General features: G+C 41.9%; 1 protein-coding gene across 2 annotated transcripts in view; it reads left to right on the top strand.

Moving 5' to 3' along the window:
- usp43b (ubiquitin specific peptidase 43b) overlaps positions 1–19,013 on the top strand; it is a 71,037-nt gene extending 52,024 nt beyond the window's left edge. The window contains exons 8-17 of one of the 2 annotated variants that reach the window (XM_055035463.1): positions 249–360; positions 8,710–8,813; positions 11,613–11,690; positions 11,799–11,928; positions 12,643–12,985; positions 13,845–14,003; positions 14,098–14,274; positions 14,592–15,320; positions 15,420–15,686; positions 16,854–19,013. In XM_055035463.1, the coding sequence (XP_054891438.1) occupies positions 249–360; positions 8,710–8,813; positions 11,613–11,690; positions 11,799–11,928; positions 12,643–12,985; positions 13,845–14,003; positions 14,098–14,274; positions 14,592–15,320; positions 15,420–15,686; positions 16,854–16,864 (2,110 nt within the window). In that variant the 3' untranslated portion in view covers positions 16,865–19,013. Of the gene's footprint in view, positions 1–248; positions 361–8,709; positions 8,814–11,612; positions 11,691–11,798; positions 11,929–12,642; positions 12,986–13,844; positions 14,004–14,097; positions 14,275–14,591; positions 15,687–16,853 lie in introns of both variants that reach the window. The other variant, XM_055035462.1, reaches the window with a different exon arrangement.
- The last annotated feature ends 2,389 nt before the right edge of the window (positions 19,014–21,402 follow it).

Below are 21,402 nucleotides of genomic sequence, written 5' to 3'. Positions count from 1 at the left end.
CTCAATTAGGCGTGTTATAATAGGCATGTCATGTGATCCGTCATCTCTGAGAAATGATTTTCCCTCCTTATCGTCCTTCTCTGCCCTTCTGTGGACGTTTCGCGATGAGAACTGCGTGCCAGTGCGGCACATGACTCATAAAAAAAAATAAACAAATAACCTGAGCATCATTATGTCTGAGCACAGCTAATGTGGGTTTGGTTGTTCCATTCTGCGTCATCAATTACCTTTTTTATGTTTGTTGGAAGGTTTGGGCCGCCGTTCCTAATGAGGGAGGACCGGTCTATTTCCTGGGACCAGCTCCAGCAGAGCATCCTCAGCAAGCTGTATTACCTGATGATCAACGGCGCTCACGCCCAGGTAATCGGTCGACACCAGTGTTCATGTGACGGTGAAGATGTTTGGTTTTGCTTCCGCGACTGCATTTTTCTGCCCAAAATGGATGGTAGGCATCTATTCAAAGGGGAAAATATTTGATTTTTCGCATTTTCATGCTTCCATTTGGGTCTCGGCTTCTTCTAGAAGTGCTTATCCACCAGACGTTTGGCAAAAACCTCCCGATTTTTGAGTCAAATTCGACGGGGAACTGCGCCGTCACCTAGCAACCTCAGTCGGGCCCAGTCCCTTTGGTCAGCTGTGAAGTGGCTGCTGAAAAAAAAAAAAAAAAACTGGTTTTGTTACTGACTTAACTTTCAGAAACCAATTGCTGCATTCTTGTTGGTTGTGCAGGAGGCTCTGCTTCTGCTTTTCAAAGACGCACGGCTGTACAATTGGGCCTCTGCTTGCAGCCATCATCACGTGCGACAGTAAACACTGAGTTTCGGGCGTGGCCAGCTCAACTTTTGGATTTAAAGTGACAAGAGGCCCCACAACAGAACTGACTAGAATAAAATCTCCTTGTCTCAAAATGATTCTGTGCAACAACAAAAAAAAGAAAAAAATGTAATCAGCATAATTTGTACAGTCTGTAGAGTTATGCTGATCTGTTCACGGAAGCATAATAGGTCACAATTAAGGAGCAAAAAGTGTTACAATATTGCTACTTATAGCAAAGCAGGCAGCAAATGAGGTACAAAAAAAAAATCACAAAGTCGCAATAAAATAATCTGTGGCAGTAATTTAATCAGGTTATTAAAAAACGGGGTAAAATAATGATCCGCCTATGAAATTTATAGAGCCTATATCAAGCGTCCAAGTGTGAGTGTGGGTGTGCTGTGAGCGCCGGCTGAACCGGGACACGGTTTCCGTCTGCCACGTCGGCTGGCGCACCTGTTCCTGAGCGGGTTTATTGGCTCGAGACAGAGGGAAGCGCGGCCGCCCAACGGCGCCGGGTAAACCTGGCGGGAAGGGAAGCGCCAGCCGGAGACGAAAAGAGCCGCTGCCGAACGTCTCGCGGCTCTCAGCGGCGCGGCTAAGTGGCCTCAGGTGACCTGTTCGCCGGCCAAGCCACGGTCCACCGCAGAAACACGGAGGCTGGAGCAGAGAATCATGTACTGAGAGCGTTTTTCAATGAATATAACGGTAATGGCATAATATTGCAAGATAGCATTCTCATTGATATAAAAAAAAAAAAAACAACTTTCAATTCTGATGGACTTTTAAGACTGGAAGTGGAAGACATTTTAACTATCCAAAAAAAACAAAACAACAGAAACAACAAATAAAAGGAATTATAAAGTCTCTGGAGACAAAATTGTCCTTCAAATGTTGGTCTGGTTGAGACGAAAGCATCAGACCGAAGGCTTTTATCGTCCAGTTTTTGGTAGAAAAAGAGAGAAAAGGAACAAAAAACAACAAATCGTGCAAATAGAAATTATTCACCTTGTTTTATTTATCATGTGATTAACCGATTTTTTGCTTATTGTGACACGCCTGGAGTTTCCTGCTTAACCTGGACCGCTTTTATGTAAAGGTATGATTGCAACTCTGCAAGGGAGCTGAAAACAAATGTGACATTTTGAGGAAATTGCAGTCAGCAATTTCACAGAGGAGCTTTGGATTCGACCCGCTGGAACGATGCGCAACATGTTATGTGACGCTGTGAGAGCTCCGGTGGAGCCAGCTGCACATGAACAAAAACAAGCCAAGATCCTCCTACCACTTCCTGTTGTCTTCTTTGTTGTTCCTGCCAGTAGTAACTTCCGGCTGTTAATCACGTGATTCCTGTGATGCGAACAAAAGTGTTTCCATTACAGTTTTGAGTAACACGTCTAATTTGATAAAGCTGAAAAAACGTCCAGAACAAAACCGAAAAGTGTGTTTGCTTTTTTTTTTTTCAAAATTGCCTTGTTTTCATTAAGCAAATTTATGTCCATAATTTCAATTAGTCTGATGCTATGGTTATTGGGAACCCGGTTTTTGAAATGCTGTCATGATCTGACAAAAAAAACCAAAAAGAAACCTCTTTGGCGGGGTGTGAATACTTTTGTCCCGTATTTTTAGTGTAGATTTTCATTACTTTTCCAAAGTAATCAAAACTTTCTGTTATTGACTGACACATAAAAATAAAATAAAATTGGTCGTTGTTGCTTCCAAAGGCGGATCAACAAATTATTAATATTAAAATAATTAAAAAGCTTTGAATAGTTGCGTGCATTCCATTTTAAATAAAAAGAAAATGAAATAAAATTTCAAAACACTCAAAAATCTTGTTTTCCACCTTATCATAATAGGGTAGAAGTTTGACGAAAGACATTAATTTAACCCAATTTAGAACAATAGTGAAACGTTGAAGAGGCGGAGCGCCGTGAATACACATGGCATCCGACCACGCTGGATTTCTCCCGTATTATCTTCCACCGTATTGATAAAATCGCTTTGCATATGCATTGTTTTTGCATACGCAGAGCAACACCTGCGTGTGAGCCCGTCGCCAATATTTCTGATCACACCGTTGATCGCGCTCGCATGTTTCTCGCCGTTGTTCGCTACGGAGTGAAATTTAATTAAGCTTTGTGTCGGTCCAAACAACGGGTCGTTTTGTTTCCACGCCTGCTGTCAAGATTGTAAAACCAGAGAGACAATAATGCAAATTCAAGCCAGGCTGCTCATATGGTCAAATCAATTAGTTACTTCCCGGGAGATAAGAGGTCCTTCAGGTTCATTGTTTGCTCGCAGACTAGGTTCCCACTAACCGCCAGGGTCTTGGTTTTGGGTCGCGTAGCCAAACGGAATCGGAGACGCGCGGGAAGCCAGGAGACGTTTATTGGATGCAGCGCGGGTGACGGTATGTGCTCTCCAAGTCGGAGGAAGGAAAGGAGACACAGATGCAGTGTGTCGGTGACGCTCCTTCAGAGGTCGACTTTGTGCCCCTCGCCGTCAGCCGTTCAATTAAAGCCGAGCTCATAAAGCATAATCAGTTCGCCGGCGCACACCTTTGCTCGGATGCTCAGAGCAGATGTTTGCTCCGAAACCTTTCATCTCTACAGGATCTGTGGGATGGGGGGGGGTTTATATGTTGTTGTTTTTTTCCAACACCAAATTATTCTCCCAAGTGAATTTTTAACTCATTTTAGTCTCAGCGATGGTGCAGTTCCCAAAGCATAAATGTGACTTTTCACACCCATTTTTTAAAAATGACTACTGCTAACATAATTTAGCATGCTTTATTTTAGCAGTGATATATGAGCACTGGCATTATTAAAGAGGCGTTATCATGTATAATTAGCTTTTCTGAGCCTCACATCATGTTGAAATGTCATTCCCTCATCAAAAACATACCTGAAGTGTTGGATTTATTTTTGTATGCATGTTTGAGAAGTCCTTTGATCTCCCATAGCAACCATTCAGCCGTGCAAAACCTAGCCCCGCCTTTGAGGGCAGCAAATCGCAACTGGCTCCTTCAGACTAGCCAACAGCTGTTAGCAAACAATAGGTGGAACTGCACATCAGCTGAGCTCATTATGCGAGCTACGTCTATGTGCAACGCTGATAAAAACGTTGCTAAAGGGTTGATAGAGGGGCCATGTTGTGATGACTTCCTGAAGGCAGAATTTTCAGGAGCTTCTTAAAGAGACAAAGGCCAAATTTCAAAGTGTTATGTTAGAAAGTCAAACTTCTTTTAAGTCATATTTGATACATATCAGTTTTTATGACAACTGAAGGTAACATAGTTATGTGACTATGCTGTAAAATGGCACCTGGTGCCTGGAAAATACGTAACACCGGCCCTTTAAAATCAACTCAACGCTGTTTTGTTGCTAAATACAGTAAAACTTCTGCCTTTTTATCATGATAGTAATGAACAAACATTGTTACAATGAAGCTAACACAACTAGATTGTGAATTTATGGCCACAGTTTGGCATTATCCCAGGCTTTAAAACTCAACTGCACAGTTTAACAGAAAAAGGACCATAGAGCAGGGCATTCTGGGAAAATATAACCAAAACAAATGAGGGTCCAGCAATAGTGGGAGAAATGGCTCATGGGACTTTTGCCAAAGACAAAAGAGAAATCACTAAGATCTGACTCTACTCCCTTTTTCATACATTTCTTGACGAAGGAAGTTGCGTTTATGTCTTTGGAGGTTTTTGTGTCGTTTCCTTCAGTGATTCTTGGTGCAGCGCCACCACAGGCGAGGAAGGGAACAGCGTTTTTTTTGTTGTTTTTTCACCTGATACAGTGCAGTGTGAAAGAGAACCGCACCGGCTGAAACTGTAACAGATGTTATCAAACCGAGTCTACCAGACTATCAGGCGTGGAAACACCCTTAATCTGAGGTCAGACAGAGTCGTGTTTTCTGTCCCGTTTTTATCTTTGCTGAAGATTAAGAAAGGTTTACCCGAAAACAAAGATTCTCTTAAGTAAGATATATAATCTGGGGAATAGAGAAAATGTAAAAGCAATATGGTACAGAGCAGAAAGCTGAACTAAAACCAGCCTGGTCTAAATTTGCAATATTTTATTTTATTTTGTTTCTTCCCCAAATTTAACCTCATCAAAAAAAATGTTTGAGCCAGGACGCAATCTTTATGTCTCTCCCTGAAGTCGGCATTTCATTCACTGGAGAAAAATTGCAAATACTCCACAGACGCTGGAAGCTGATAGTACGCTAATCCCACCGAGGGAACTGTTGAAGAAAAGCGCCTGAACTGTCCAGCTCTATTAAGCAAACTGCCTTCTTGGAAACAAAGGCGGAAAATATGGACAAATCTGTAGCTATTTAATCGAAAGCAGCTTTTTGGAAATGTTTTATTGCAGAGAGGGCAGCCCAAACTCATAAACCACCAAAACAGAACCAGAATGGGGCGCTTCCCACCGTGTTCCTCTGGCTTTCAGGCCGTCACACGCATTGAAAAAATAAAATAAAACAGGTCTTCTTAACTTGACATCTTTCATCTGGAACCATGAGACAAAGTCTCAAATTCACCAGAATAAATGAACTTGTTGGAAAGAGAATCTTCCTTGGATTCCCTCCAAGTTTACATCCTCCAAACGTCCTTCACTGAAACGTCAAAATCAATCTTTCCAGGTTCAAAAAGTCAAAAACCGAGGATTTTCTCACGCTCTTGTCGTTCCTCTTGGCTGGAGGCATGAGAGGAATTTCATGCCTCTGAGGTCCAGATTTTCACACTTAGCAATGACCTTTAGGTCGGTTTATGCTATTCCGCAACGCGCCAATAGGGGAAGAAAAAGCGTCAGAGATGCATTGCGACACACAGAAATCTTGAGCTCAACTTAACAACACGTAACATATTGACAAGATAGACCGATGCAATAGAAATCTAAATAGATGAACAAATTTTCCCAGAAATAATCAATGTTATTTGAAAGCAAACCAAAAATGTTTTCAGGTAGTGTTGAGGACAACAATAAAATGACATTTTAGGACAGAAACTGAAAGTACATTTTTGATCTCATCGTGCAAATACAACTTGAATGCCAATACCAACTTGATCCAGAGCAGAGAATGTGTGTATCAAAGCCAAAAGACATTGTGGAGAGTCTGTCTGAAGCTAGTAAAAGAGTAATAAGGCTCACAAACCCATACGGGCTGAAGTGGCACCCGGAGTGGAAGAAGGCATTTCTCCAAAAGCTGTATGAAAAGCCAGATTACAGTTTGCAAATACACTGATGTAGAAAGATCTTAAAGGGAAGTATTATTTGTTTCCCAGGCACATGATGCCATTTTCTTGCACAATCAACAAACAATGTTCACTTGAGTTGTTCTAAAAGATGGTACACATATCACATGATTTAAAAATATTTCCCTTACTTGTTTAACATCGTAGAATTGGGCCGCTGTCTCTTTAAAAACTCCTCCTCTTTCTGAAACTGCGCCTCCTGGAAGCCGTCGCAACATCATTCCTCTGTTAATCCTCTGTTAAGAAGTAGCTCATAAAATGAGCTCAGCAGATCCACAGTTCTGCAGCTCCCAGTCGTTTGCTAATTGCTGCTGGCTAGTCTGAAGGAGCTGAGCGGGGCTGCCACGGTGGGGGGGGTGCTCTATGGAAGCTGCGGCTCTGAGGAGGAGCTGGATGCACCCAAGCATTTTGCTCAGCTGAAAAACACTTGGGGGTGGTTGACAAGGGAGATGGGAGGATTTCTCAAATATGCACAAAAGAATCGAGGCAACACTCCAGGTATGTTGTTGATGAGGGAAGAACATTATAACATGATGTAAAGCTACAAAATAAAGTTGATTTTTTTATAATTCTGCCCCTTTATTATTTTGGCACTTGAGCTCGACCAGCAAACTATTGTCAGAACTGAGTTTTCCGCTATATGAAATTTAGGGTACATGTATTTATATGCCTGATAAGCTTCGGTACAACCTAAGTGTCGTACAAGCAGTTTATGTTTGATGATGTTTAACAAATATTTAATTTTCCCTTAAGGGATGCATAATCCATCGGGTATCAATATTTTCCAGGAATGGAGAAACGATCCCAGCTGACAGATACACAGCAGATCTGAGAAGAGCAAGAGGAAATCAATTTCATTTTGATGCAAAGCATGCCTTTATCCCTACATCGTACGCAGATCTCAGCGTAATATCTCTGCCTCAGAGGGGGAGGAGAGACGTTACCGCCTTATTTGTGTTTTCATTTTCCATCCAGCTCGCGTTTTTCAGTCAAACTGAGGAGATTTTGAGAGAGTAGGCTGATTTTCTGGAGGTATATTATTATTTTCGTTGGCAAGACTCTTCCGCTGGAGGCCAAAAGTGAAACTCCACGATGAAACTTTTCCCTCTGACTTCTAAGAAAGTGTCGGCGGCAGGAAGCTGCCGCTGCTTTTTAACACTCCTAACCCCGTTTTGATGCGTTTCATTAGTTTTGACCTTTGCACACGGCAAGTATGTCCCAGAGTTTAAAATTGTTAGATTTTACGAAGAAAAAAATTATAATTATGCATTAAATGGCTGCTAAGTCTGCCTGCATATCAAAACCTCCAGCAGAGCCTCTGATCCCAAGTGTCACGTTTTTTGCAAGCCACTGGAAAAATTGAAGTTTGACCTGATTTATACAAGGGTTTTTTTTTTCAGACTTTACAGTCAATGTTATGAATTTATAGGTCCAAATATTTGATTTATTATCAAACAGAAATTCCTCACCGTGCTCCATTTTGATGTTGCTCCCTACATTTTGGCTGTTTGGCAAGAGAAGTTGAAGAAAGCTTTGCCTTTACTACAAAGGCAAAACTCATTTTTGTATTCTCATTTTTGATCAGAAGACCTGTGATGTTATCAGTCATCGTTTCCTTTTGTTTGTATGAAGTCGTCGGCTTGTTTGAAAAAGAAGTTAAAGCATCTGGAAGCAAGCGGTTTCTTCATCCGAACGTCGGTCTCGAGGTGGAGCGAGCTGGTTTGAGCCTCCCGGTTGCATCTCAGCAGCCGGTTTGGTGGATCAGCTGATTCTACCGGAACAGTTATTGTTGGCAAGACTCTTCCGCCGGAGGACAAAAGTGAAACTCCACGATGAAACTTTTCCCTCTGACTTCTAAGAAAGTGTCGGCGGCAGGAAGCTGCCGCTGCCTTTTAACACTCCTAACCCCGTTTTGATGCGTTTCATTAGTTTTGACCTTTGCACACGGCAAGTATGTCCCAGAGTTTAAAATTGTTAGATTTTACGAAGAAAAAAATTATAATTATGCATTAAATGGCTGCTAAGTCTGCATATCAAAACCTCCAGCAGAGGTTATTGTTATCCCGAACTTATTGTTTTCGATTCTGTTGCCCAAGTGGCGGAAAATCCACGTTTTATCCATTGAGGGAGCTAAATTTGGGATGTACTAAACTGCTAAAATGAGCTAAAACAGAACACAGGTGAAGACGGTGATACAGCGGTGGCCTGAGTCAACGTTAGCGTAAAATCTTTGCTGTTCTTAAAGCAAAGACATTTTAATATTTACTACTACAGCATTGTGTTTCACAGAGTTTTCAGGTGGAGTCATTTTAAGAAGCTAACATCAGCTAACGCAAGCGGTCGCCCTCCTCCCACTTCCTGTCTTCCGCTCCGTCATTTCCTCCAGTAGTAACATCGGGCTGTTGATCGGGCGACTCACTCGTCGTGTGACGCGGGGGCGGGGGGAATGTTTCCATTTAATTTCACCACTTCCTCCCAGCGCATAAAAAACTTTTTATCAAAAAACACGAGCTTTGTTCCTGTTGAGCGAACTCATTGTCGCGTTTTCATTTCGCGGGGAACAGAAAGGCAGCTGGAGTAAAGCTTTTCGGTGTGCTGACGGCGTGTTCGTTGTGTTCTTTCAGAATATCCGAGTGCTTTTCAACATCCGAGTGGTGGGAGGGGCCACATTTCACAACTACCTGTCGCCTCAGGATGGGAGACCGCTGTACCACCCCGCTGTCGACAGGTGAGAGTTTGTGTTTCGTTTGTTTATAAGAAGTGAAACATTTTCTTTGCACATAAAATGCTGCGCTTTGTTCAACTATTCATCAGAATACTCAGTAAATTTTCTCACATTTACTGAGGTTTCTCTCCTATCTGAAAGAAGTATAGTGTTTCAAACTATTTCTACTCTTCCTGTGCTTGTTCGGTCAAAACTAAGACTAAGGTGAAAGGTCAGAGGGAAAAAAATCCAATCAAAATTCAGCACTGCGATAAGATGCCCAAACATTTTTAAACCAAGTGATTATATTGCATGTAATACATTAAGTCTAAAGAGAAATCAGAAGATCTTATCTAATTTGACAAAGTCTCTCTGACGTTTTACGTCTCAGCTGCGACTGTGGAGCAAGTCGCAGCGTCAGGTCGTTTCTTCACAAATGCAAATCTGCTGCTGATTGTTGCCCTCATCGTGAAAGAGCTTCCATTTGTGCGGCATAAGAGGAGTTCCTTCACCCGCTGAATGGCGCTGATGGGAGCAGAAGCTCTCGGGGTCTTTTGAAATGCAAATGCGTTCGCATGTGTGATGACAGCGCCGGAGCCCGAGACGCTGTCCCCGTGGAAACACAAATAATGTCGGAGGACGGAGAAAACCACCGTGATGTTTCAGTCCCCTTTGGTCTTTTTCTGTGGCGGAAAATAAATAATAAATTATGACAGAGCATAGAATTAGACTGAATAGATCCGCCCTTATGGATCAAGCACATTGCCTCTGATACCCAGTCTGGATTTTTTTGTCCCACATTGGGACCGATACGGCTATTGATATCGTATTGGCGCATCTGGTGTCAGATGGACTGCTACAATGCCGTCCATTTATCCACGTTCCGTTACTTCCTGGTTCTACCTGGAGTCCCGAGAGGTTTGCTAAGTTTACTGGAACGTTAAAGAAGAGAAAAACAACAACTGCTATGTGTTGAGCTCAGTTGCTGATCTGTGCCACTTATCTCAGTTTTCTTCAAAGGATGATTTAAGGTTTTCCATCGGGAGAGGGACTGACGTTTGTCCGCTCTACTCAGATCGTCGCCTCCACTGACCAGCCGTGGCAGCCGCACATTTCCGTGCTTCCAGACTCTTTTCTCCTGCCGTTATTAAACATCCGTTGCATCACACCACACCGTGGTGTCTTCACTCTGAATGCAGAGTACCTTCATGGATTATTTACAATTTCCTGCTATGGCATTCCGGCTTTCTTAATCCGGACGATGTTTTCTTGAAAAACAAGTTGAGACTCTGCAACCAATTAAAAAAAAAATGGTTCCAACTATTTTGAATTTGTAGAATATTTTCAAACTGTTTTTAGTGCAAGCAGCCTTGCACTAAAAACATTAACGTGGAAGGAAAAGTCAGAGCAGATGGACAAGTTTTAAAGGTGCCGTACTTAACTTTTATAAAGTAAAAATGTTTTGATCAAATTCTCATTATGTTATAGCAGTATAGTATAAGACAGATAATTTGTGGAAAAAAAATCAAGCTCTTCTGCCTTCTATTAAATGCAGAAATTCACCATTCGGCCAGAAACAACCAATCAGAGCCAGGAGGCGGGTCTCAGCGCTGTCAATCATGCCCTTGCTACAGCAAAACAACATAGCCAGTTAGCATAGCCATAAATGACGGCGTATAAGCGATTTTCCTGGAACACTAGGTTGCTTTGCCACTGCTAGCCCATTTAGCAGTGTGTTCATGAGGATGATTGACAGCACTGAGACACTCCTCCTGCCTCTGGCTGTTTGTTTTTAACCTGGAGTGGTGCATTAATTCAGGAACACAGCAACGAGGTGAAGAACATCGATCTTTTCACAGATTATCTATTAGACTTTTACTATATGATGAAAGTTTGAACAAATATAGAAAATAATAAAATACTATTTTCTGTAAAAGTTACACACTGAAGCTTTAAGAGGTCATTTAAAAACAGATTTTTTTAGAGGATGGTGACAACACCTGAGAGCAAAAGAAAAATAAAAAATACCAAGACTAAAATGTCCCAAAGTGGTGAAATATTCTTTGAAAACATCGAAGAAGCAGCAGCAGAACCGGCAGGACTTAAACGAGCTACAATCTTTGGTAAAACGGGCCGAGTCACAGGTTCCGATAGGACAAAAAGTCAATCATGTCTGGCAGTCCGAGTCCCGTCAAATCAGCCAGAACCTGGAAGACAAGGAATGCCACTGATAGTTGTTTATTTTTGTCAAATTATTTGTTGTTGTCATTGCTGTTGGCTAAACATGCATTATGTACACTGAGTCCGCGGCTGACGGAGGTGACGGATCCCTCTTGCTTCTAACTGAACTGAAGAGAGTTTTTCAAATTCTCTTCTTGTTTTTATATCAATGTGTTCTGGTTCAGAATAAAGAGCCGTAACATCACTGACACCTAGTGGGTAGAAAGCTGTAATACGTTACAGAGCCAGGCACCCGTTTACAGAAATCTCAGCAGTTTCAGGCTCCTAATAATTTATTCAAACGTTTTTTTTCCCCCTCCAAAATAAACAATTCAATACATTTTGGAAACATGAACTGAGTGGATAGTGTGACTTTGTTGTCTTTTTTTTGTAAGACACAATAAACACATGCAAGTTAGATTTCAACCTGATACCTTTTATAGTATGATAGTCTTTTTTATTTATTTATTTATTTTTCATTTTGAGCTGGTCTGCGATACTGAATCTCAGAAACAAAAGCCGAAATTTGCTAACCACGATTGATTAGAAGGAGCCAGAGAAAGGATGAATCTCTTCATCTGAAATGTTTCCTTTGCCCATTAGGGCCCTGAAGCTGTGTGGTTCCGGAGGGCCTCCTCACGTGAAGCTCATCATCGAGTGGGAGCACAGAGTCAAAGACTGGTCAGTGTGTTCCTCTGTCCCTCTGTGACGCCTGGCTGCATCGGTTCGTACGTTTCTCTAACGTTTTTGTTTCTTCTTGTTGTTGTTGCGGTTGCTGCCGGGTGCCAGCCTGTTCGGGAACATCCACGAGGAAGTGGTGAAGGACGGAGACAGCGTCCGAAACCTGCAGCAGCAGCACGTCCAGCAGTTCAGCTGCACCTTGGACGAGTGCTTCCAGCTCTACACCAAAGAGGAACAGGTGGAACTGCAAAAACTTACCGAGGGGTTTTTTTCCCGTCCAGTTCCCAGTGCAAATATTGTAGTTCACTGAAAATAAGACAAAACTGGCATAAAAGTAACTTTTCAGGAAGACGTAGGAGCTTGTTTTAAGTCAACAATTCCTTAATGTTGGTGAAAAAGTTTTTCTCACAGGCAGATTTCACTTCTAACAAAACATTTTCCCGATCTTATACACTTAATGTGTACATTGAATATCCACATCCATATAAAACCTAATGTGACCTATATTTTACTCTCTTGAAAATTTTTTTTTTTTTTACACTTGAGGTAATAATACTATTAGTACTAACTTACAAGTAATATTTCAGCTTGATTTAGGTCAATACTTTCTTAATATTGTTTTTAAATAGCTACTAGTTCCACTGGCAATTTTATTTCACTTATAAATGGGTAAAAATGTTATTGAAAAAAAATTGCCAGTGGAAATAGTACTCTACTTTTATTATTCAATATTTAGGAATTATTGAACAAAACCTGGTAAGATTTTGTTTTTTTTCAGTGTGTTTTTTCTTCCACTTTACAATTACACACTGCATTGTTTGTCTTGGTTTGTCTCCTGAAATAAACGTAACATTTTGTGACTGTGACTTGACGGGCCTCTTGTGGATTTCCTCCGTCTGACTTTGTGACTTTGTTCTCTCTCTTCGTCTTTCCGTGCCTTCCCTTCGATCAGCTCGCCCCAGATGACGCCTGGAAGTGCCCGCACTGCAAGCAGCTGCAGCAGGGCATGGTGAAGATGAGTCTGTGGACCCTGCCGGACATCCTCATCCTCCACCTGAAGCGCTTCAGGCAGGTGGGCGAGCGGCGGAACAAGCTCACCACCTTCGTGCAGTTCCCCCTGGCGGGCCTGGACATGACGCCCCACATGGTGAGCCGCAACAACGGCCCCTACCAGGGCCCCCTGCAGGCAGGCTGGAAGCACTGCAGGCGGCCTGACCAGGCGCCACCAGACTTCCTGTACGATCTCTACGCCGTCTGCAACCACCATGGCGGGATGCACGGCGGTCACTACACAGGTCTGGATTCCTTCTGGGGCTGAAACGATTAATCACAATTAATCACATTAATCGTGATTACCTGCTTTTTTTGAGTTTGTATACTCCTGTTGACAATTAATCGATTGCTAAATTAGTTTAAAATAATTTTAATGGTTAATCATGATCAATTAATCCTGATAAATCTGATTAATCATGATCATTAGTATTAATCATGATCGTTAGTATTAATCATGATCATTGGTATTAATCATGATCATTGGTATTAATCGTGATTAATCATGATTACCTGTTTTTTTTGAGTTGGTATACTGCAGTTGACAATTAATTGATTACTAAAGTAGTTTACAAATATTTCAACCGTTAATCGTATTAATCACGATAAATCCAGTTGATGTTGATAAATCCGGTTAGTCGTAATTAATCATTGCAATAATCGTCAACTAATTTAGCAATCAATCGATCGTCAAACTCAAAAGAAGACAATATATGCATTTAAGATGAAAAACCTTCTTTGCCTGTAAATGTTTTACCCAGAACTCCTCACGTCTCATAGTTTTAGCTTCATGCTTTGCAGGTTTCATTTGAGGCAGTAAATTGTTTTTATATTATTTCTTTAAATGAGGGATTTACTTATTTGTTTATTTTTCATCTTATAATTGAAGAAACTAAGAAGAAGCTCAAGTAGTAAAATGAAAAAATTCTGCTGAATTTTAGCCATGTTCTCCAAATCAACTGATTTGGAGAACATGGCTAAATAATCAACAAAAATAATCGTCATCCACATCCTACTTTTTTTTTCTTTCTCACCGACATAAACCCTGATTTTCCATTTGACCTGTAAGTTACGCGCCTCTCTTTCCCGTTGCTTTGGTCGCAGCCTTTTGTCGAAACTCAGTCGACGGTCAGTGGTACAGTTACGACGACAGCTCCGTTGAGCCGGTCCCGGAGGCCGAGGTGTGCACACGAGGAGCTTACATCCTCTTCTACCAGAAAAGAAGCACCATCCCTCCCTGGTCTGCCAGTTCCTCCCTCACTGGTTTGTCCCTCTTCTCACTGGTTTTGTTGTTTGTTTTTTCATGTGAAATATATGCAAAAAAAAAAAAAAAAAGAATTTGGTGTTTTCTGGTCAGGTTCCACCTGTTCATCCACCTCTGACCACTGGCTGGTCCGGCTGAACGGGGGAAGCTGCGACAGCGGCAGCGTGGTCTCAGGGGTTCCCAGTCCAGCTCTTTTGGAACCGGGATTTGCCCCGGAGTCTCCCGAGTTGCCGGTGTTTGGAGACGAGCCCAACAGAGGAGTAGAAGGAAGTGAGTATCTGTATTAAGAAGAACAGAGACTTCCGACAGTAATTTATGTTGTTGCAGTTTCACCGTTTAGGTGTGTAGGTGTTGGACGTGAACTCATCCAAAACCTCAAACCACATTTGGAAAAAAATTAAGTAGCTTTGGCAGTCCAGCTAAACTCAGGATAAACACTCGGGATAAAAATGACCTCATCGGCAACAAATTGTAACAATGTTGATATCGAGATGCAGTGCAGAAATATTTTTAGTCCCTAAATTTTCATTTGAGTTTTTAGTGAATTTATATGTGACTCATACCTAATATTTAATGTGTTTTTCTAGATGGCTCCCATCAGATGATGCGAGGTACCAAGGTTAGGAGCTCGAGCATGAGATCACCTGCCAAACCCAAGGACGCCCTGAACAAAGTTCTTCCACTGCGTTGGTCTTTTGGGTCCAAAGACCGCATAAAGCACCCGGCACAAGTCCAGTCTGGAGAGCTGGTGGAGTACCTGGAGTCTGGACGCCGGCCCAGATGCACCAAAGACCCTATCATCACACTGGTGGCCACTCCGCCACAGAGGAGAGTCCTTGACGTGGGACGGGACTGCAGCTCACCCGGCGGCGGCAGCCTCAGCTGTACGGACAGGCTCAGCTGTGAAGCTTGTTACTCTCCCAAAATCCCAGAGGGGCAAAGGCGAGCCTGTCTGGAAAGAAACGCAGGCCAAGGATCTGATAACGACGGAAACCTCCGTTCGAGAGATGACGATGGTTTGAGGCAAGGATCTTTATCTAAGAGACTGAGAACTGACCAGGTCAGGGCTCTGGACTTCCACCTGCAGAGAGGGGGCATTCTGGGTGGCCATATAAGCCACAGCGCTCCTCCCAGCAGAGAGTCTACGCTCAGAAGAACCACCGTTCAGGCGACTGGCCTCACAAGGGCCCAAAAAGACTTATCACAGATGATGGAAAGCAGGAGGGACCCAACAGGAGACGAGGGTGAGAGCCAAGAAAATCTCATGTCATTTTTCAAGCCGGTTTTGATGAACAAAGACGTTCCTAGGACCCCGGGTAAGGAACAAGTGAGACAAATGAATGGCCACGAACATCTTGGAAAACTAGCGAGCAGTAACTTAGCCAAGCTGTCGCTTTCCAACGGGACTCTTCCAGCACCAGGCAGCAGCGTTCCCACCTGCGACGGCCACAGCTGCAAAGCCCATCCGCTCAATGGAAAAGCTGCTAATCAGGAGCCTGTGGATATCCAGCGGGCTCACAGCTCCAGCAACATCCAGACCAAGCTGGATTTCACGTTTCGCAGATGTGCCTCCCTCCAGAGGAACGGGGAGGTGGGGATCCCTCAGGCGCACCGTGTCCTGCTGTCAGACAAGCCTGGCTACTCCACGCTGCAGCGGACGCGGTACAGCACCACCTCCCTGGGTAGGCAAAGAGGTCTCCATGAACGCTGGCAAAGATGTGTGGAAAGCCTTGAAGTAGATTCCTATTTAGTAATCTCACACTGAGAAACGAAGAAGTCGGTGATTAATTTGAGCAAATTCATTCTGTGAGGGGGTGGGGGGATTGTTGACACCCCTGCTGTTAATAGAGCGATAGTGGCTAAGCTGGTATGGAGTTTGTCATGTTGTGGATGGGTTGCAGGTTTGAATCCCTACTATATCCATCTCTTTTTACCGTTGTGACACCGTCTTCGCCCCAGGATAGCTGTGGCTACAATGTGGCTTACCACCATCAATCATAAAACTTTGTCCATATTTAGCTAATGTCTAAAAAACACAATTTCACAATTGCCGTGTTTCTGTTACATAAGAAACGCAACTTAAGTCTCCCTTGAATAAGTCTGTTAACGCGACGAGTCGTTCAAAAGCATGCTGCGCCATCCTCCTCCTAGGACTTCCTGTTGCCTCTTTCGTCTTTTCCGCCAGTGGTAACAAAATGGTTGTCGATCGCATGACCCGGTTGATGCGAAAAGTTTTTTTCCCGTTGCAGTTTTTGTGAAAAACTCAAATTTTTGGCCAAAAAATCCACTTGATCATAGTGCAAAAAAACTGTTCATTGAAAAACGTGATTTTTTATTTTGTTTCCCAAAGTTTTTACGTTTCCATTAAGTGTATTTATTTTTGAAATTGCAGTTTGTGTGATTTTAAGGTCAATGGAAAAGCAGCCATTGTGGGTATAAATTGGTAAATGAATGATTGGAGTTTAAAGAAGCTTTGGAGTCCTCCGACTTGAGAAACCACCGTGGCAGCAGGACAATATTATTGTCTATTACATTTGGGTTATAGGAACATATGAGCGACATGTATGGGTTTATGACTGAAACACTTAAAATCTGCAGGTAAATGAAATGTTTTTCACCTCTCTTACCGTCCTCTTACCATATCTGTTCTGTGCGTTAGCAGAACAGATATGGGTCGTCTTTCGGCGTATTAATCGTTAGCTTAAAGAGTAAGACCTCTGAGAAACATCATATTTACTGTAAGGCCTTTCACACATCTTTACTAACAGATTTGCCTGCTTCTGTTTGATTTTCATTGTGACACTTATGAAACTAATGATTGGGTTTGTTTGTTTTTTTTCCTACATAAGTGCCCATGTGACAGCCAAGAATGACGGCCAGACAAAAGAACCTCTCACCTGGCACCCAGAGAAGCGCCCCCTGCTGGAGGCATTGCTCACAGCAAATGACATCTCTACTATTTTTTGTTTCTTTTTTAATTATTCTTATTTAATCTTTTCATTGTACTGTTTTAGGTTCTTACCTGTGTGTGTCTTAAACTAAATCTATGCAGAGTTTTAAAAAGAATCTGAGGGAAATTACTAGTCCGTCCCCCTCAAGTCACTCTTTTCTCACACTGTTTTTACAGATTTCTCTTTTTTTTTTCTTTTCTTACTGTCTGTTTGAGTGAATCGTCAGCATTTGGGGAAAACGAGAGCGATTTGTGAATGCTCTGCGCTTGAGCTTCCACGCAGGAAGTTGTTTTTCGACAAGTGCAGTTTGTATTGACGTGTAGGAAAGCAATATTTGCTCTGCTGGTGGGCCGGCTTATTGAAAGACCACAAAAAAGTACTAACACTGGCCTAAAAATTTAAACACTGGACAAAAATAGTTTGCTGTTATAGAGTCCATTTTTAAAACAATTTATTTATCAAATTAATGTATATATATATATATATCTATATTATTAATGCACTTCTTTAAATGATTTTATTTTTTTTATTTTAACAGGCGACTAACCTGTCAGATGGCTTATGGAGGCAGTGGCACATGCTATTTTTTAAGCCTTTGATACATGGAGATGTGGAAAATCATCCCATAACCGATCTTCCTGACTTTTGATGTTTTGTGGACTGATGCAGCAAGAATTTGTGCGTTAGAAACGACTCCATCAGAAACCAGCAAATATAAAAGGAAAAAAACAAAAGCAAATAAGGAAATGCCTCTGCCCCCTTTATTGATACGACGTGACTTTTTCACATTTTGCACGTGAAATTCGTTGGAATTTTATGTGCTGGACCAACATGAAGTAGTGTCTGAGGTTTAAACCTTAGCACAGTATCTCAGTTGCGTTTATGTCTGGGTTTTAACTGGGCCGTTCTAACACAAGAACGTCAATCTAAATAATTCCAAAGGACATCATAGTCCAAAACTATTCACACACCCAGTGGATTTGGGTTTAAACTGATTTTTTTTCTTTCGACCGTAAAAAAGAAAGCAGAATCCTGACTTGAATCTGATACTGACACGTGGAAGGAATTAAAATCAGGGTGATGGCATATAAAAGCTCTCATATAAGATTCTTTTAAAAATGTCCACAATGCGACGCAATGTGGAAAAGTTGGTGTGATGATAGGAAAGTAAAGACACATTCATACAAAACTCATTACAAAGGCTCCCAGCGTAATCCCTATAATAAATATGCAAATGGATATGAGTTAGCTGATGGCTAAGAGAATCCCAGACGAGCTGCAAAGCAATAAGTGAGAGATTTAATATTCAAACCCAGTTGTAAGGATGTAAATGTGTGAAGTGCAGTGAAATTGTTTCTTACAAAATATAACTATCAACAAAGGACTGGATCCAGGGGCAGCTTTTGCAGCTTCTGTTTTTTTTCCCATTTGTGATTGAAAGACGGAATTATTCCGTGCAAATTCACTCCGCAGCCGTAGAAGCGGAATAATCATGGTTCATTGGATTCTCATGACTTGTTTGGGTGGTGAAGGTTGTCCATTAATGCACAGTTTGTAATGCACGTGGCTCACAGTCTTCAGTCGTAAATATTTTGTGTCTGTCAGCTTTTTTTTTTTTCCTGTCAGGAGTGAAAGTCAAAGAGAGTATGACCACGGTTTTGATTCATTTTCAACCTGAGTATTTTTCAGTTTTTGTCATTTTTACGTGCTTCCTGATCTCTCATTTGCCTCTGAGGAATATTAATCTACGTCTTCGGCTGTAAGAAAAAGGAAGGATGCGATGAGACATTATTTCTGAAATTTGGTTAGATTATATTTCAGTAATTTTTTGGGAAAAAAAAAAGTCTACGTTTTGTACCTAATTTGTAACTGTGCCATTAAAGGACCAGACTAAAACTGTATGTTTCACACGACTTCATATGGTCAGAATGTTACATGGAGGAAAGTGGGTTTAAATTTGGACACCTGCACATACAAGCCTTTGTGTTGGACTGTCCATTATGTGTGCCGCAATGCAAGTTTTAACGATTGCAAATTAAACACAGCCTTTCTCACAAATGTCTTCTGTGTCAGGTGTGATTTATGACGCATGCTAATGTTTTGAGTGTCAGCATAGAGTTTTATGCGGCAAATATCTCTGCACCGAATGCCTAGTGACCAATATTTCTAATTCTACCCAAAACAATGGCAGCCGACATGAAAAAAACAACCTGACATAATCTGTATATTGCCCAATTTCAGCAACAGACACTGCCTGTTTTGTCATTTTGCTGACTTTATACAACAGCCGTGGTGTTTCAAACTGGTTGTAGGTTGTTGTGAGTGTCAGAGGACACTTTTGGACAATTATAAACTGTCCAAAAATGTTCAAATAAACTGTGGCGTAGAGCCATGACGTACCAACAGCCCAAAGGATTCACAAGAAACTTTCTAAAAGAGACGTACAGCAGAGAAACTGAAAGTAAAGCAGGAATATGTTCCTTCAGGTTATATTCAGGAATATATACTGAAGCAACTTTGTCCTCCACTTAAGTCAGAACTTGAATATGAAAATGACATCAAACCTACCAAAACCATCTTCCAGATCCAAGTTCACACATCAGTAGCATTTGTATGTTGTTTTGCTGAGAGGCTAAGCTAATTTCTATTAGCAACAAACTACTAATCATGCATTTTTCTGCATTTTGTGTATTCAAACATGAGCAAGTACTCCCAAAAGGAGTTTCTATTGGGAGAAACTCCTTTTGGGATACACAGATAAACATTTATCTTCTTCAAAATATGTGACCACAGCCATTTGACAAAAAGATCTTGTAGTGAAGTTCTACTTTTATTCATAGATAGGAAGACAGACGTCAAAAGATGCAGAAAGTATTTTGCCCTGTACCTCACTTCTTTTCGTAAGTGAATAGAAGCCTATTTTAAATGGATGTTTTTCAAGAACAGTATTTGTGTTTGCGTCACTATGAACTACGTCACAAAGACACGGTCACCTGAAAAAAGAAGAAACAAATTGTTTTTCATCGTCGTTTTTATCGTTGTCACAATAGTATTGTGAAATTCTCAAATCCACATCGTCCCCCTATACCGCCGATGACGACGACACGTTTTAAATCGGTCAGTCGCCGCAGCGTTACTGCACCTTGCATGCAATCTGGGTGTAATCTGGTGGCACACCAGGAGATCCAGCTCAGCTCGAGACGCAGGGCCAAGAACGAAAACACAGAATTTGGTTGCGTTGTGAGTTCCCACGGCGGTAAACGCTCCATTCGGTTTCCCAAACGGCGAGCATTAGGCGGCAGCAAACCGAGTCGTGGAGCTGTTTCTTTAACTCCCTTTCTGTTCCGCCTCTTCAAGCACACCGCATCACACGTGTTCCCAGTCGGACTGCTGATTCAGCTTCCAGTCAGCTCTTCTTTCACAATCGGGCCTCATCCGCCCTCCACACATCACCAACAGACCATGACGCATCTGACCTCATGGACCAGTTCCAAAAAGCTGATTTGTTGCCAACATTACTATAATGGTTCTAATAAAACTTGAAGCTAGTGAACACCTCAGGCTTGATATGTTGCGTTCAGTTATTAAATCTTGTTATGGTGAACCTTGAGTTTAATAGTCATCTCTGAAGAGTTGTTGGCTAACCTTTTTACTTGTGATGACAACATCTGCCTTAGAGGAAGTCTTTCTTTATCTCCTGTGGTTAGGCTGGACAGTTAGGTTACACAACAGAGCAATATCACACGTCAACCAGACAGTCCCAACTATGCCAATTCTGGCATAGTTGGGACCTCGTAATGTACAGAACGGCATGTACACCGTCATCTACTGCCCAAAATGCAACAATAAAATGCGAGATATTTTCTTTGAGACTCTCGTTGAATCTGGTCTTTGTGGAGGAGAACAAATCAGCTTTCACAGGCTGCCAAATTACTAGATGTACAGTCCACCGCTGAGCATAGTTATTTTAATGGCCCTCCACTGTTAGATAAAACCATTTTTACTGTTGGGTGTATGAAATATTCATGCAATGAGTTACAAAAGGCTTCTTAATTCTCGCTGCCTGTCGCAACAAACCCACATGCTGCACGAGGAAATGCAGGATCGCAAAGATGGTGTGGTTTATTCTTTCCCAGTAGCCGCATTGCAGGGGCAAAATATCTGGATACGTACAAAACCAGAACTTTCCCTCAAGATTGTTTGAAGCGTCAAAGGTGATCTTAACACTTAAAACATACGGTTGGAAAGGCAAATCTCTCTGTTCATTGTGTCTCTGACAGACGGTGTTTTCTGAGGACACACTGCCGTTCAGCAGTGACAGATGGCTGTTTAGTGGTGAGCGTTGTTGGCCAAAGACATTCTTGCACAATTAAAGTGACCGGGGCAGCATGTGTTACATTACAGCATCTCTTTAGACCAATGTGAATGTGATAGAAGAAAGTTGTGT

Source organism: Poeciliopsis prolifica, unplaced genomic scaffold, assembly GCF_027474105.1.
Source record: "Poeciliopsis prolifica strain line A6 unplaced genomic scaffold, Auburn_PproV2 SCAFFOLD010, whole genome shotgun sequence".
NCBI lineage: Eukaryota > Metazoa > Chordata > Actinopteri > Cyprinodontiformes > Poeciliidae > Poeciliopsis > Poeciliopsis prolifica.
This window is presented reverse-complemented; position numbering and strand designations above follow the sequence as displayed.